Source organism: Drosophila eugracilis, unplaced genomic scaffold, assembly GCF_018153835.1.
Source record: "Drosophila eugracilis isolate 14026-0451.02 unplaced genomic scaffold, ASM1815383v1 contig_2167, whole genome shotgun sequence".
In the NCBI taxonomy this organism is placed as follows: Eukaryota; Metazoa; Arthropoda; class Insecta; order Diptera; family Drosophilidae; genus Drosophila; species Drosophila eugracilis.
This window is the reverse complement of record NW_024573052.1, coordinates 229485-246464: the sequence shown is the minus strand read 5'-3', so window position 1 is coordinate 246464 and position 16980 is coordinate 229485. Positions and strand designations below refer to the sequence as shown.

At 41.3% G+C, this 16980-nt stretch overlaps 1 protein-coding gene across 1 annotated transcript; it reads right to left on the bottom strand.

Annotated features, from left to right (window-relative positions):
* Window positions 1-7100: 7100 nt before the first annotated feature.
* LOC108103201 (alpha-tocopherol transfer protein-like) lies at window positions 7101-9999 on the bottom strand. The gene is made up of 5 exons (XM_017208590.2): window positions 9761-9999; window positions 9030-9189; window positions 8097-8178; window positions 7548-7975; window positions 7101-7485 (listed from the first exon to the last, which is right to left on the bottom strand). The coding sequence occupies exons 1-5, from the start codon at window positions 9861-9863 to the stop codon at window positions 7371-7373; spliced, it is 888 nt and encodes a 295-aa protein (XP_017064079.1). The 5' UTR covers window positions 9864-9999; the 3' UTR covers window positions 7101-7370.
* Between the last annotated feature and the right edge of the window lie 6981 nt (window positions 10000-16980).

Sequence of the window (16980 nt, the reverse complement as noted above, 5' to 3'; positions counted from 1 at the left end):
CATAATTGACACAAACAGTATTAATTAATTGCAATTTGCTGGACATAAATAAATAATTGCACTGCTTAATTAATAGTTTTCTATAAAAAAAAAACGAACACGAATAAATCCCAATCGAAGGGGGCATAAATATTATGTTTATTGCCAAGAAAAGAATGCATTATTTTAAGTTTTCAGCTTGATATTAATTTTCCCTTGGTACTAGAAAGGCTTTTATAAATTCCCTCTAAGTAGATGCTAAAATTATGTATATTCTGAGCTGCAGTTCTTGTTTGACATGCAAAGTTTCTTAAAATTCTGCCAAATAATATTGATTTTGATGGAGTTAGTTTGCATGTTATTAAATTTACTTCCCCTTAAGTTACTTTGAACTTTAAGTCTTCTAATTGCTTACTTTTAACTCAAATTAGTAAAATTGTTGGTAGCTAAAATGGGAATATAATCTACATAAATTAGTTTTTAGCTTCCACATTTAATAATCATCAACGAATATTTCTTAAAAAAAAATTACTGATACCAACAGCTCTTTGGCATTTTCAGGGAAATCCCCTTTTGCCTTGCTCTTCCCACTTTCAACTATTCAATGGCCCCTTTAACACAGACACTTCCTCCCCAGATTGAGCATCGAAAATCGATGGAATCAGCGCCAGAAAATGAAGTTGGGGGGGAAGGCAAAGGCGACAAGGATGTCAGCATAAGCGCACAACTTTGCCAAACAGCTTAAAGAACCGTTCCTTGGCGGTATATAACTTCCACTACCACTCAGACTTCTCCACCACCAGAACCAGAACCAGAACCAGCACCATCCACCATTCACCACCCATCCCCAATTCCTCGTTTTCAATGAAACTTTGTTGCTTGGGCTAAACTAAACTATGAAAAGAAAAATTTGAGTAGGAAAACAAAACTTTGTCTGGCCAAACATTAAATAAACATTTGCAAATCTTTACAGCATACTGAACCGGACCCAGACTTCCAATTTCAATAACTTTAGTCGTTGTCTTTACTAGAAGACTTCTTAAGAATTTCCTCGCCTTATTTATGTGTCTATCTATTAGTTTTCCTTTACATACCAACAAGTTGAATTAATCGAAAAATGCAATACTCATAAGCCAGTTACATGTAAAACATTCTCATTAAACATTCGATAAAGTTTTTAATTTACAATTGCAGGGGTTGTGGTGTTCCCTTTATAGGTTTTTCTTTTCTCCTATTGTTCCTAATCTACTATAGTTTTTCCTTCGCCCTCTGTGAATTGGCAACTTCGGCTGAAAATGGCTCATGGCCTGTGGCCAAAGGCAATAAGCAAAAAAAAAAAAGCCTTAGACACATTGCCCCCAATGACATTGGCGGCCCAGGGGGCGGAGGCTTTTTGCTTGGTGAAACGAAGACCGGGGGCGAGGAGGGATGATGGAGACGCTGGGCGACGTCGCCGTTGTCGTCGGTGGCAGAACTTCTCACTGCGAACGGCGGGAGACGCTCAGCAGGCGGAAAAAGCATTTCATTGACCTCATAAATTGTCCAAGAAGAGGCGCACCAAAAAGGAGACAAAGGGGAGCAACGGGGTTGGCGGCACCGCAAGCTCCCCCCAAAAAAAAAAACTGGCATACAAAATACGGCGGCGGGCATTTAGTGGCAGCTGCACAGAAAACAATTTTTTGGATTAACTTACAATAATAAGTGGAAAGACGATGCACTAAAAGCACAGGTCAAAGGTTGATAAAAAATTCTAAGACCTTTTTATAGATAAAATTATTAATAAAAAGTTAATTAATAATAATATTATTGAAGACATTTTGAAGATATTTTTTCTTCTGCATAAAAAACAAACTAAAAATACAGCAAAGAAAGTTATTAATGCCTGCTCGTTGCTCATCGTTTCAAGCTAAACTGTTTGTCATTGGGGGAATGGTTAAATGCTTTGGATAGTGGGTGGTGGTGGGGTAGTCAGACGAGGAGATTAACAAAACTGAAGGAAAACCAGACGCCAATAAGAATAAATTCAATGAGAATGTTCAATGTGTGCATGTAAAGGATGTGAGGCATTGAGGTGAAAGAATAGCCAGACTAAAAGAAAGAGATGCCTGACCAGAGAAGAAAAGAGACGGGCAAGCAGTTTTTCTGAAGGCAGACAGGTTACAGTGGCTGATAACCTGACCCTTTCTAAAAGCAAGTAAAAACTAAATAACATTGGTCTTAAATTGATTGCACATAAAAGAAGTTAAAGAAAGGAAAACTTTTTAAGGGGAAATCTAAAATTTTCAATTAAAATCAAGTACGAGTACTTCCCACTGTGCGGTTTCCATGAGGCAGACAGGTGGAGGCGAGAAGCAGAAATAGCAAAATGGAAACAAAACGCTGGCTTTGATCGCTGGCTTTTGATAAGCGTCAATGACACAGACAGTGCAAAGGATATGCCCAGGACCTGGTGAGCTGGGTAGCTGGGTAGCTAGGTATCTGGGTATCTGAGGGAAAGGACCTAGTTGCTGCTAGCAGTGAATCAGATTTCGCCACTCTCTCTCTCTCATTATGCATTATACATTGTGCATTGTAACCAAGTTGAGCTGACTCATTCAAGCCAGTCGCCGGGAATTCGGGCCAACTGCAAGAGGGGGTGTTTCTACGGAACAGGTGACTTTTCTTTGTCTAACCGCAAAACTGGAGCACCGACGATGCTGACCAGGCACCTCTAGTCCACCCTCATCACTGAACAATGCACTGGGATAAAAAAAAAATAAACGTGGTTATATGCCTTTTTGTGTTTAATCGTTAAAACAGATATCTGCCTTTAAGGGACCAATGTGGACTGTAACTTAGTAACTTAGTTTTAGGAATAGTCGGACAAGAACATTGGATTAGCTAATTGTTTTTCTCTCTGTGTGCCAAATGCGATTAGACCTCTTCCACTGCATACTTTCAGGCAGTAGCAGGAAAATGACTTCTTGAAACGGCGAAAGCTAAAAGCAATAATGTGAAAGAAACTAGAATTCGAGTGGGGCAACGAGAGAAGAGAATTAGCATGCAATAACAATGAGGAAGGTGTAGGTGTATGGGCTCGGCTCTGTTCTGTTCTGTTCTGCTGGGTTGTCGAAAAAGAGGGGCGTGAGGTCGTCGTCGGGCATGACTAATATGGGTCTCTCGCCTCTCGTTCTTCGGTGAGGTTAAAGTCTTTTGGGGGTAGTTCAAAGCCGTCGGCCACTGCTATTTTTTTTTTTCTCCGCGTTTTTATTCGTATTTCCCAGTTAAGTTACTGTTGCTGCTGGTGTAATAGTGTAATGGCGTGCCGACTGGCGGCAGCTTGTAGGTGTTAAGTAATGACACACATACACAGTGGGTTAAGAGGGGGGGTGGCATTAGGGTTATTCGCTGAGGTCGCCAATTATCGGGGACTTCCACAATGCGTATGGGATAAGCCCAAAAATGTAACTGTAATTACAGACTAATTGGGAATCATTCTAAGAGTGACGTTTCGATTTAATTAATGAATATAAAAGCAATATTTATGAAATTAAGTTTTTGTCCTAGAAAATATGTTTCCGCAGGCTTACCAAACTATTATATAGCCCACAAAGCTATTTAATGGGAAATTGAATAAACGTACATGTGTGCTTAAAGGTTAATCTTAACCTTTCTTTGCATTTCTCATTTATTATTTTCGCCAGGACGTGCCCTGTAAATAGCAAGTCGCCTGGATTTTTATGGTCGTCGCCTGGTAACAGGCTGTGCAGTCATGAATTTTACCTTACATAATTGAACAAGCATTCGGCGGAACAAGGATATAGTTTGCAAAACACACAGACACATATGCAGAATGGTTTATACTCGTATGCATGCACAAGCAACAGCTAAAAAGCCGCTCACCAACTGCAGGCGAAATTCATTGCATACCTTTCGGGGTCCTGGAGTCTGGAATTCCCTGTGATGAAAATCCACAAACAAAAGTTGTTCACTTGCCGGGTTTTACACTCAAACAAAAAATATATGAATATAAGAATGAATGGAATCACAAATAAAAAAAAACATTAGAGAGGAACATCTTTCGGTGTAAATTTCGGACGTTATTCCGCGACTAGTTCTTCCAGCACTCTGTCCCTCAGCTGTTTTTCGGTTGATTATTTGCTAAGAACTCAAGTGAAATTCGATTAGACGCGATAACCGTTCTCGGCGCCAAACGAACGCCAACTGAACTTATCAGTCACTCAACTGAACAGCGACCCGGCCAACAACTACAGCTGCAAAATCCGTGTATGTATACGTACACGGTCGGTCTGGGTGTGTGTGTTCGTTGGTATTGGTGTTGCGACGACAACGAGCATGCAACAACAACATGTTGGACCTCGCACACACACACACTCGGGCAAGTACAGTAGTCAATGCATATGCATATACATTAGCTTAAAACTATCTTGAATATTAATTTTACTTACTTTTTAAGTTCTCTAAGCTCTTAGGCAGATCATTTACCCATTTCGAAGTATATTTAGTAGCATTTCCAAAATAACTCTCTTTTCAAGGGATAACTGTATTTCGGCACACACACACACATACAGACAGAAGAGAGCCGACTGGTGGACTATTGTTGACTGCACATTTCCTTTATTGCTTTTGCTTCTGTTTTTACCCCAGCAACCCCTGCTTCGCCCCCCAGCTTCTGGCTCTTTCTCTTCCGGAAAAAGCAAAGGGGAAGTGCAGGGAAAATGGAGAATGGAGAACAGAGAACCGAATACAGAGAAAAGCAAAGGAACTGGAGGAAATCCTCGGCCAACTGCAGTCCATACATACATACTCGTGCATACATACATATATACAGAGTGCAGCGTAAGCTTTTTGGGTTTGGGCATGCTAATGGGGTCAGCAACACCACGCCCACCACGGCTCGGCCCCTTTACAGCTGCGATTGTTGTGGCAGAATGCAAAATTGATCAATTTGGGCGTCAAGTCTGGCAGGGACTCTCGCTCTCTACCGCTACCTCTGCCTCTGCCTCTGTCTCTGTTTCTGTTTCTGCCTTTGATGAGCCACAAAGCCCTCGTTCCCATCCGCCAAGTTGGATTTTCTTTCCGCCCATCATGTGCAAATATGTATAATTTATGCCCACTTCCCGGGGACTTGAAAACCAGACAGGGAGGCGAGCATTCGGCTATCGCCCGAACGCCCTAATTGTGTTGGCAGTCATAATGCAATTGAAGGGTTAACTGCTGGCCATCGTGTCAGTGGAGGGTGCACTTTGTCCTTCCAACCAGATATCGAGTGAATATCCAAAATCTCTTTAGATTTGAAATCCCTTGAGGACTTATCAAACGGTACGCTGGGGAAAAAAAATGATATCTAAAATTGAAGTTAAATTTCTGCAATAGCAATTAAATCATTGAAAATTTCCAACAAGTAAATCCTTATTACTTTACCAAGAAGGACCTTGCCAAAATATGTTAAAAGGTTAACGAAAACCGCACTAGATTAAAGGAGGCCTGGAATGCACGGTAAGAAGCCGGCACATACTGCTCCCATACTTGAAGAGGATTCGGAAAAGACCACCCACCAACCGACCCACTTCCATTGTGCTTGCATGTAGGCATCCTCCCCCGTTAAACCATCCAACTACTGCCCCCCCTCGAAAAGGCAGAGTTGCCACATAATTCGATTACCATACATATACATGCAATCGCATGCAGTGCGCATCTGGTTTTGAATAAAAGTGTAAGTCCCACCCACTCACCAGCAGCTCACCCATACTCCACCTAGCATCCAAGTGGGTGTGCCACGCACCGCCCTGATGGATGAGTCGCAGCGTTAAGTGGCGTTAAATGGGGGAATCGGGTAGCAGGGAAGCTACTGCGTTTGCATATAAACACAGAAACAGACACAGCAAGAAAAGTCTACTTAATTTTCTTTTAGATTTACTAATATTACTTTTTAACTTATTACTTAGTTAAATCAATAAAAAAAAGATCCAAAGAACAAAAATTTATGTACTTCTTACTACATAATTTCAGGCACTTTCGTTTGGTTTTTAAGGTCTTTAAAGATCATTAATTTCTGTTTTCCATATTTACCATAAAAATATATAAACAAAATCGCTTCTAAGCTATCTAGCATTGGATTTAATATGTCATGGAATTGGACAGAAATGAACAGCTTAAAAGAGATTGAGAGAAACCATATAGAGATGATGGAGAATAGGATATAAGAACACTTTTTTAGTCAGAGACACTTTAATGTGTCAACCGCACGACTCGTAGACATGGTCAAAGGGTCACTGTGGGATTGCGAATTGTGAGAGGTTGGATTGCGATTTGTGTATTGCAGAACGCAGACTGGGTGGACGAGGACTAGGACGACCCAGTGGCCAGGTTGGCCAACCGAACGGATGTGTCGATATGCGCATTATTCCTCAAGGGTCCTTTGCTCTCCACTTTCGGTGCCACACTATTGTGGCATTGCCATTGCTATTGCCGTTGCTGTTGCTGTTGCTCCACTTCTTCTACCACTTCCATTTCCACATCCACTTCCTGCACGCCCACTCGTCCAGATCACACTCAGATTCGCATGTACGCCCACACTCCCATAATATAGCATACATATATGGCCCGATTTTTAGGGCAGTTTGATGCACTGAACAAAATAAATAGCAAATTCTAGCTTTGTTGATATTTAAATAAGGATTTTCCTTATGAGATCCTACTACTTAAATTGATATTGTAAAAATGGAATTTACTATTCACATTTAAAGAAAGACTTTCTAATAATACGAGTACTTACTACGGTTCGCGAGAGCTCCAAAATTATTTTCCAGTGCTGGCCAACCACATTTTCCCCATGGCTTGGCATCCTTTTTTGTAGCGAGTTAATTGCATCAGTCGCGGGCATCGAATGCACCGACAGTGATTGGAATTATGCTGTTGCATTAAAAATGGAAATTCAGTGTGCGTCATAATGCCATATACTGGTATATACTGATATATTCCATAGATACATTCCTTCCCCCCAATAGAGCATTCAATTACACAAAATGCTTCCCCTTGACGAGGAGTGTGAAAACGAAAATGAATATGAATTTGAGTATAGAACAGGGAATGTGGAATGTTGGTTGTGTAAACTCTTCTTTTTAAGCGTAGTATATATATTTACATAGACCCAAGCCCAGCTGGGAAATGGAACAATAAAAAAAAAAACAAAAGTACAATAGATGGATGAGCCTAATCCGATTTTCATATTCACCAGGACTGGGCAATCCAATCACTATTTCATTATGGGATTATTAAATATGAACTCAGTAGAGTTTATGGAAGGATGCAAAGGTAAAATCCTCTTAAGAAATGTGAAAATCGTTAATGGCTCCAATGATTAAGGTACAGTTGTGCGCACAAAATATCTAATCAATTTCGAGGGAACGTAAACTTTGGGTAACTCCAGCCTCGCTCGACTTTCGCTGTCCGTTTTTTCTGGCCTTGTTTATCTGCCAGTTTTCCGCATCCATCAGATAGTCCCTGCAAGAGTACATTTTTCAGATCAATATAATTACATAGAAATATTTCTTGATTTTACTTACCTCTGCTCCTTGAGCAATTGCATCCACTCTAGCTTCAGGTCGGACATTTTGCCCGCCTCGCCGCCGTACTCCTCTGGCAGCATGGAGCGCGGAAAGTGACGATATGGAGTATCCGCATCCGGCAAATGGAAGTGAATTAGCTTAAAGACCTCTCCCTTAATAAACGGCTTGACCACCGCCATCACTTTGTCCACAAACGAAGGGCAGTTGAGCACATGGATCTCCTTAAGCCGGACAGGATGGGCCTCTTGGACGAACTTCATGTATACACGCAACGCACCTAAGGCTGTCTTAGTGAGGTGGCGCAGCGTATAGCCAGCCATGTCGAAAACGGGTATCTCCCCGTCCGACAACCGCTCTTCATCCTCCGTCGCAAAACGGCAGTCTGCCACCATGAAGAAGACCTTGATCGCAGCCGTAAAGTTGAACTGTCAAAAAAGATGTTCTTCATGAGAAAATGAGCATAATAATGGGTATATATTTTAAGCTGCCAAAATATCTTATTAAAGATGTTGTATATATTATATTATAGAGAAGATAAGCACTTACCTTGTCCGCGTCAAAGTCAATAAGGCGATAAAAGAGCAGCTTATTGTTCTCCGGGGTCAGGCCGGGCAACGGGACCAGATCTCTGCGAGCGTAAAAGTCAGGGAAAACGGTTAACATAATTCTGGGTAACCCATTAAAGTATCCATCCGAGCCAAACCGGTTGGCTGCCTGATATTGCAAGCCAATGCACTTTGAACGAGTTTATACACTAAGCGAAAAAAAGTCACTAAATTCAGAAAAGTTTACAATTTCTAAGCCCAAATCAATCTAAGCTAATTACATGGTTGGAAAATCAAACAATATTTCCAATTCCACAGGAATTTCAGCTAATTAAAAGCTGATTGGTCGGCCGCCACTAAAATCAAAGTCTCAATTAGTGTTTAATGTCTGTATTAACGTGTTTAGCTGGCAATAAGTTTGTGTTATGGCTTTTTTTGCCGGTACTTATTTTTATAGATTTTCTGGTGGTTGTAAACATTGGTTTTGCCCGTTCATTGTGATTTTCCACAATTGAATTACTTTTTTTTAGGCATTTTCGGCAGCTTTGTTTGAAATTTCAATTTTAATTTTGTAATTATTTTTGCATTTAGCTAACTTATTTAGTTGTTAAACACGTTTAACTTGGTAATAAACATTTTTAAGGCTTCAAATTTATTACCTTAAGCGCAGACTTTTATTTCCTTTTTTTTTTTTTGGGCATTAACTTAATCACTTAAACAATGGCTTTCAACGTAATGCACATTAATTTCATTTTGTTGTATTTTCTAAACTTAAATGTAGTTTTAAAACTGTTTTTTAAGATGTACCTGGATTGGAAGGACTATGGTCCTACTGATCTTGACCTTCGTTATTGTATCTTAATAATGGTGGAAAATGATTCAATGACTACCCCTTGATCCCAACTCTAGACACCCCATATATCTTGGTACTTACGCGACTTGCAGAAGCTGCTGAGAACTGTCGTCCAGAGGGTCACGATCGATGAAGATGTGGGCATGTTTGTTTCGCAGTCCATAGTTGAGTTCCAAGAGGCGTTGGGCGGCTGATGGATCGCCGCGCGTCGTGTGCAGAAAACGTCGCAGAAGCAAACGGGCTGCGGGCAGGGATACAGATTCAGGTGAGTACAGGAAGAGGCAGAGGCATAGGCACAGGTAGAGGTGCAGGTGCAAGTGCATTCACAAGACACTGCGCTATGATGGTTATGCAACTGGCTGCGGTTCCCATCGCTGTTGACCCACAACCAAAGTTGGCCAAGCAAACGATAATTACACAGTTAAAAATGTATGTAACCTAATTAGTATCACTATTTAAATTATGATAGTTAGTTAAGCCCTAAAAAAATTGCAAAGCTTTTACCAGATATATACGATAAATATATATTATATATTAATAATCCACTAAAAAACTCCCATTTTAAAATCAGATAAGTTAAAAACTTGAATTATTATTCAATAATATAGCCATCCAATGAGATCCTCAAGTTATGATCAATATTTCATGGCATATTTCGCGATAACCCGAAATCGATTTCGAAATTAACACAATAAAAAACAAAAACAAAAATAAAATTTTAATTTATTTTCAACATTTCTCTCGGTGATATTCGCGAGGAAGATGAAAAGTGGCTTTTTGCGATCTGACCCACTTTGCCAATACGAACATACATATATTCTGCGGCAGTTGGGGCTGCGATTTAAGCCACTCCTGCAGCTCCGAAATCCGTTTGGCCATATGCTGATCCTCGTTTTTCTCGTTTAAGTGCACCATTTTACAAAGTTACAATTAACCGTTACACCCACAAGAACTATCGGACTTCCGCGAGCAAAAGCAAGAGCGAGATGGTAGTATCTATGCGAGACAGCGCGTCTGTGCGACGCTAATTCGCGACTGCAACTGAAGTCTGATTGGAACTTGGATTTTTTTTTGGCTTTTCGTTGGAGTCGCTCTGCTACTGAAGCTCTGCTTATGCCAGCGTCGCTGCCTCTGCTGGCATCGCAAATAATAAGTGCTTGAATAACAACGAAAAGGGGGAGGACATGGGGGTAAGTCTGGCAACTTGCTGTGCGATCATGCAATCGTGTATTTACCGTTCGGCGTTGCCATCTCGCTTTTTAAGGGAGCTATAACAGGAATGCTTTCCATGCTTTATAATGGAAAGCTTAAAATCAAAATTATAGATGAAGAAAATCCTGTTTATTTAGAAGATATAAAAATAATATAATTATTGGTTTCTATAACCACTATTATTGCACTTTTTTTTGTTTTACTTTCTTTTCATTATCTGTAGATTTATATTTTCTATTGTCTTAAATCAATGATCTACATTTGATTTCATTAATTAAGTTTTGTTTTAGCACATATGCTAATTTTTCTACACCCAAAAAAATTATTGAATTTTAGTAATAGTATCTTTATCAGTTGGTATTTTGTAAAATATTTCATTTTACTTGCATGGCTAAAATCAAAACAAAAAAAACTCCCCATTCATCCGGCATTGTGTAATTTCCACTATTGACTTTACTGTGTCAGAAGGTCGAAAGCCGCCAGGTGTATTGACTTTGGTTTTTGCGTGTGCGTATTGCGTGGGTGCTGTGCGGTTTTTCCGGCTTTCCACCAATCGGTTTAGGCCATTGCCGTATTGCCATGTTTGGCAGCATTTTTTCCCCATTTACTCGTTCAGTTTGTGTTTTTTTTTTTATTTTTCTTTAGTTTTATCGCGACATTGGCAAACAATTTTCGGCAAGGCGAAGTCGCGCTCCACTTGTTATGCTGCTCTGCTCCCGGCCAACCTGGCCAACTCAACTGGCTTTGCTTCGAGTCTTGAGTCGGACGTGTTTCGCAAGTTAAACCCAATTCAAAACCAAAGCCGAACTATTTACAACCACCGACCACTATGAAACGGCGACAACAAAGCATGAACATGAATTAAAACAAAACTGTCAAAAAGAAGCAGAAGCAGCGAAAGCGAATTTGGGTACATATTTTGTTGTTGGCCCACAGAACGCAACACAGTCAACTGAAAAGTTACCTCTGCGATCGTATTACCATACGAGTTTTTACAGTCAAACTTCTGAATTGAGCTAATCTTAAAAATGTCGTCCTTTAAAGTGATTTTCTTCATTATTTAAAACAAATAATGAAAATTATTTAGTCATATCTAACTATACCTTGTAGATTTAACAAATACTCATACGACATGTTGCCACTATATAAGTGGTAAATTAAGATAGGCCTATTTAACAATGTAATTAACTAATGTGTCTTAAAAGTTGTTAGAATCTTTGACCATTTGAAATCGATTTAAACCCTTAAATTTACACCTATAAATATATCATCCGACGGGACGTACAAAAAAGTTTAAATTCCTAAGGTGAATAACACATTTTATAATTTTGTTTTATTTTCTCGATCATGCTTTCGTGTAGTGCAGACGCGTTTTTGCATTGCTGCGGATTTCATTGTGTAGAGTCTATGGACAAGTCCACGTTTGTGGCAAAGCGTAATTCTTTTGTGAATTTCTACGAATTCTTGGTAAAAAGTCAATGGACAAGTCCACATCTGTGGCAAAATAAATCCCCCGATAAATTGTTTCAAAAAGTCGCTGTCAGTGCTCCCACGACCCGTTAGTTGTGCTCGTCGCGAAAACAAGTTGAACAGTTAGTCAGAACAAGTGGAACAATAAGAAGACGAAAACGAAAACAAAATCACGATCGATCGATACAAATTAAAAAAAAAGAGATTAATAAAATAAAAATTTAATTCACCCCTCGGCGGGTCTGAGCCAAGTACGTCCCGGCTGAGGGGCTTGCGCTTGCCCCCTAGGCTACGATCAGTGCTTGTCGCTGTTGGGATAAGCGACCATCTAACAATCCAGTCGGTAAAGCAGTGCACGGAAGTGCCTAAAATCGTACAATGTCTCGCCTTTCAGACTCCGAGGATGAGCTAAACATAAGAAAGACTGTAGCACGTCATCAGCAAACAATGAAAGAAGCGTTAAATAACTTCAGCCGAATATATGCTTCTACCTCAAGCGCCAAGCCATTACCATCATTCGACGAACGTGAACCGGAATTATCAGCCATTAACGGCGACGACGAAGACTGGTGGACCCCAAGATCGACTAACAACAAACGTCGCCTCGAATCAAGATCACCGAATAAAGTCAGCAAAGTTCAAAGAAACTCGAATAGCCCTAAAACCATTCTTCCAGCTAACCGTTTTTCTGAATTATCGGACATCGACACTGACATTGAGGTGGCAGGTTCTCATCGACCGACCAGACCTATTGAAACTCCTAGTACGTCTGCCGGATTAAGGCAGGCTGCCAACAAAACTTCTTCTTCTTCATCAACTAACAACAACAACAGCAAAAATCCTTCTGGATGCCAGGAACAACCAGCCTCCCACAAGCCACCCCCTATTGTGGTTAATCATTGTGAAAACCTAAATGGTCTCATAAGATCAATAGACAAAATTGTTGACCCATGCAAGTACTCATTAAAATGCCATCCAAATAACTCTGTATCTATCCTAGCAGTAGACTCTGATGCGTACAGAGCTATTACTAAATCTTTAACAGCCAAAAAAGTGCCGTTCCATTCGTGGCAACTAAAAGAAGAGAGATCCTACCGTGTAGTTATCCGTGGTATCCATCATTCTGTACCCGATGACAACATTAAGGAAAGCCTTACCTCAGCTGGACACACGGTTCGGTTTGTCAACAGACCTAGGAGCCGATTTGACAAAACACAGTTTGTCAACTTGGTTTTTGTCGAGCTAGAACCGGCGGCTAACAACAAAGAAATTCATGAGGTCAAGACTCTTTGTCGGCAACGGGTTCAAGTTGAGCTCCCTTATAAGAAGGATGATGTCGTGCAATGCCACCGGTGTCAAGCATTTGGGCACACCAAGAATCACTGCCAAAAACTCCACAACTGCGTCAGATGTGGCTTACAGCACGGCCTGGAGGCGTGCTTAAAGGATGTTCATCCGGTCAAGTGTGTGAACTGTGGCGGCAACCATACAGCTAGCTATAAAGGTTGTATTGTCTATCAGCAGATTGCAAGTCGGCGGAAAATTAGTACATCAAGGCGTACCACCACTCTCCAACAGCAACCTACCTCCATTCCTCGGACAAATCCTGTATTTCCGAGCTCCTACGCTAACGCTGTCCGTGGACAAACTAGTTATCCCACACCCACTCAGAGCCAACAACAGTTTCCTCCGCTGGGCAGCAATAACAGGAAACAAAGTCCGACTCTTCATCACAATGCACCACCTCGACAGGAGCGGCCGGTGCCCCAACTACAGCAGCAACAAGTACACCCACAGCAATCTCTACTCCAACAACAGCGGCGCACCACGCAGCAGTCAGTCAATGATATTCAATGGCAACGTCAAGAGCAAATGTTCTTGCAATCGAACGAAAGACTGTCGGTCCTTGTAGCTCAGTTTGACAAGATGTTCCAAATGATGGTGTCGATGATGGGTCTTGTTTCTAAATTGCTACCACAACACCCTCTAGGAGGAGCTGAAGCCTTCGCTGGATCTCTCCCGGTTCATGTAACGCAACCATGAGTCAAATCGGCCTTAACATTGGTGTGTGGAACGCTGACGGTCTCACTAGCAAAGCCCTTGAGCTAGAGCTCTTTGTTCAAAGCCATGATATTGATATTATGCTAGTTAGTGAAACACACTTTTGTTCAAGGTCATATTACAACTTGCATGGTTACGATACCCATCAAGCGAACCATCCTGCCGATCGGAAACGCGGTGGCTCTGCCATAATTATAAAATCCTGCCTTCAATGTTACCAGTCTTATAGTTTACAAAGTCCAAATATTCAATGTGTCTCAGTTAAAGTCAAAACCGTCCTTGGTGAAATATCTATTGCGTCTATTTATTGTCCGCCTAACTTTCAATGCTCTACCGAAGACTTTGAAAAACTCTTTGACGATCTGGGAACAAACTTCATAATCGCTGGTGATTGGAATGCCCACCATCGACTCTGGGGGTCTCGAAATTCAACCTCCCGCGGAAGAGCGCTCGCGGAACTTGTTCAAGGATCAAATTTCCAGGTCCTTGCAACTGGAGGACCCACACATTATCCATACAGCCAGAATTCGCCAACAGCCATTGACTTTGCAGTCTACAGAGGGATACGCCCGGAGAGTCTTTCTATTACAGAATATTTCGAACTGAGCTCTGATCACATTCCACTAATAATTTCATTAAGAGTCGCTGCGTTAAAAATTAGTCGGCGGCCTCAAATTCTTCCTCGTAATGCAAGTGTTCCGCGGTTTCAGGCGGTAATTAACAGACTTGTTAATCTCAATATGGTGCTCAACTCCCCTGAAGATATCGACGATGCAGTTGAAACTTTTGCTCGGAACATTCATATCGCTGCGGAATAGTCAACCTACGGGCAAGTCTCCAAACCTTCCAATCCATCTCAGGCACTTTTAAAACCTGAGATTATGGACTTGGTAAGGCTGAAAAGATCATTGCGCCGTAGATTTATGAGGTCCCAAGATCCAGTCGACAAAAGAGCATATCGACGTACTGAAGACGAGCTTAAAAAACTCCTGCGTATAACCAAGCGTGAGTTCTTTGAGGAAATGCTTCTCAATGCGGACCCCAGCAAACCTTACGGCTTCAATCTCTGGAAAGCTACAAGGAAATTAAAAAGGCAGCCTCTTAGGAAGATCCCAATTAAGAAAACAGACGGTACATGGTGCAAATCAGACTCAGAGATCTCATTAGCTTTTGCCGAAGAACTAGAGCAACGCTTTCAGCCATTCAACCTTGCGAGCTCGGAGGATGTCGCTGACACTCGGGCCTTTCTCAACTCTCCTGCTCCGGATGCACTCCCCATAAAGCACATAAGTCCAAAAGAGGTTTGCCTCCATATTCAAAAGCTACGCTCCAGCAAGGCGCCAGGATTTGATGGCATTGATAGCAGGGTTGCTAAGGCTCTCCCTAAAAAGGGAGTCCTGTTTCTTGTTCTCATTTTCAACTCGATGTTACGTATCCACCACTTCCCGTCCCAATGGAAGTGTGCCGTGATAACGATGATTCCAAAGCCAGGAAAACCGGAGAACCTTGTTGGATCATACAGGCCGATAAGCTTACTACCTACGTTCTCTAAAATATTCGAGAGAATATTCCTTAGTAGAATTATGGGAGTAAGAACCATACAGGACGCCATTCCCGACCACCAGTTTGGTTTTAGGAAGCAACATGGGACTCCTGAGCAAGTCCATCGAGTTGTGCACCATATTCTGAATGCCTTTGAAAACAAACAATACAGCTCTGCTATCTTCCTCGACGTTAAGGAAGCCTTTGATCGCGTGTGGCATGATGGCCTGCTGTATAAGCTGAAATCTCTTCTCCCGACTGCCCAATTCCTCTTACTTAAATCATATTTACTTGGTCGAAGTTTTATGGTTGAAGTAAGAGGAGTGAGGTCAAGCATAAGATCTGCTCGTGCTGGGGTTCCACAGGGGAGTGTCCTGGGTCCCGTGCTGTATACTCTGTTCACTTCTGACCTGCCTTGTCCGAATGAACCAAACACACTTCTGGCCACCTACGCCGATGACACGGCGTTCCTAGTCAACTCCTCTTGCCGTATCGAGGCATCAAGAATCACCCAGGAATTTCTGGACACATACGGCAAGTGGACCAACAGGTGGAACATAGCGATTAATGGAAGGAAATCACAACACTGCTGTTTCGCTTGGAGAGTGCAGTCCCTTCCGGAGGTCAAACTTCACGACGACATCATTCCGCAATCATCACAGGCGCAGTACCTGGGCCTCATTTTAGATAAGCGCCTCACGTGGAGGCAGCATACTTCGAAAATAGCAGCTACTTGTCGTTCCAAGCTTAGGAAACTCTACTGGTTGCTTAAGCCAACGAGCAAGCTAAGCCTAGCTAACAAAGTGCTACTGTACAAATCAATTGTGGTGCCCTCGATGATGTACTGCATCCAACTATGGGGCTTGGCTTCGGATTCTAACGTCATGAAAATTCAAAGGGTTCAAAACCGGGCGTTACGCATGATTGCAAATGCGCCTTGGTACGTCAGAAACAAAGCTCTAGAAGATGACCTCCACATTCCCTCTATTAGGGAACAGATAAACAGGCACTCGAGTCGGTATAACGATCGTCTCACAGCTCACACAAACCACCTAGCCTCCTCGCTAGCTCACACTACTATAAGAAGACGTTTAAAGCGAAGGCATCCAGCCGATCTCTGGACAAGAGGACGCCAAATTTCTCGAGTCCTAAAGCAGTAAATTTAGCATTAGCATTTAGCATTGATCTCTAGTTATCTAGTTATAAAAATTTGTTAATTTCCTTCCTGTTAGGTATTTATGTTATTTTGTTCTATGTAGTACTCAACGTATTATAGCCATTAAGTTGGCTGATTGACGTTTAATAAATATTAATATTGTTATATCAAAAAAAAAAAAAAAAAAAAAAAAAAATGTTTTATTTTAATGCCAAAAGTAATTACGTACGTTCACTGTTAAAATTATGGAGGTCTGACTGTATCACTCGGTGGCCAATTTAATGCAGCTGTAAATTTATTTAGCTGAAAGCAAACGCAGCAAAAACACGCACAAGTTCACATTTAAGTCTCTTGAAAACAGCTGACTGGCCTTGAACATGGAACTTAGCCGGTCCATAAATGCCATACAACAAAGACCAGACTTTGGAAAACGAAAAAGTGCTAACTACCAACTAAAATGGTCAACGTACCATTCGTAATATACATACGTGGAGTGGGGGAATTATGGTCAATGGTACGCTTCATTCTGGGGACCTTAGATATCGGGCTTAAAGAAAATTAAATTTCAAGTTAAACTTATATTTCAAATTC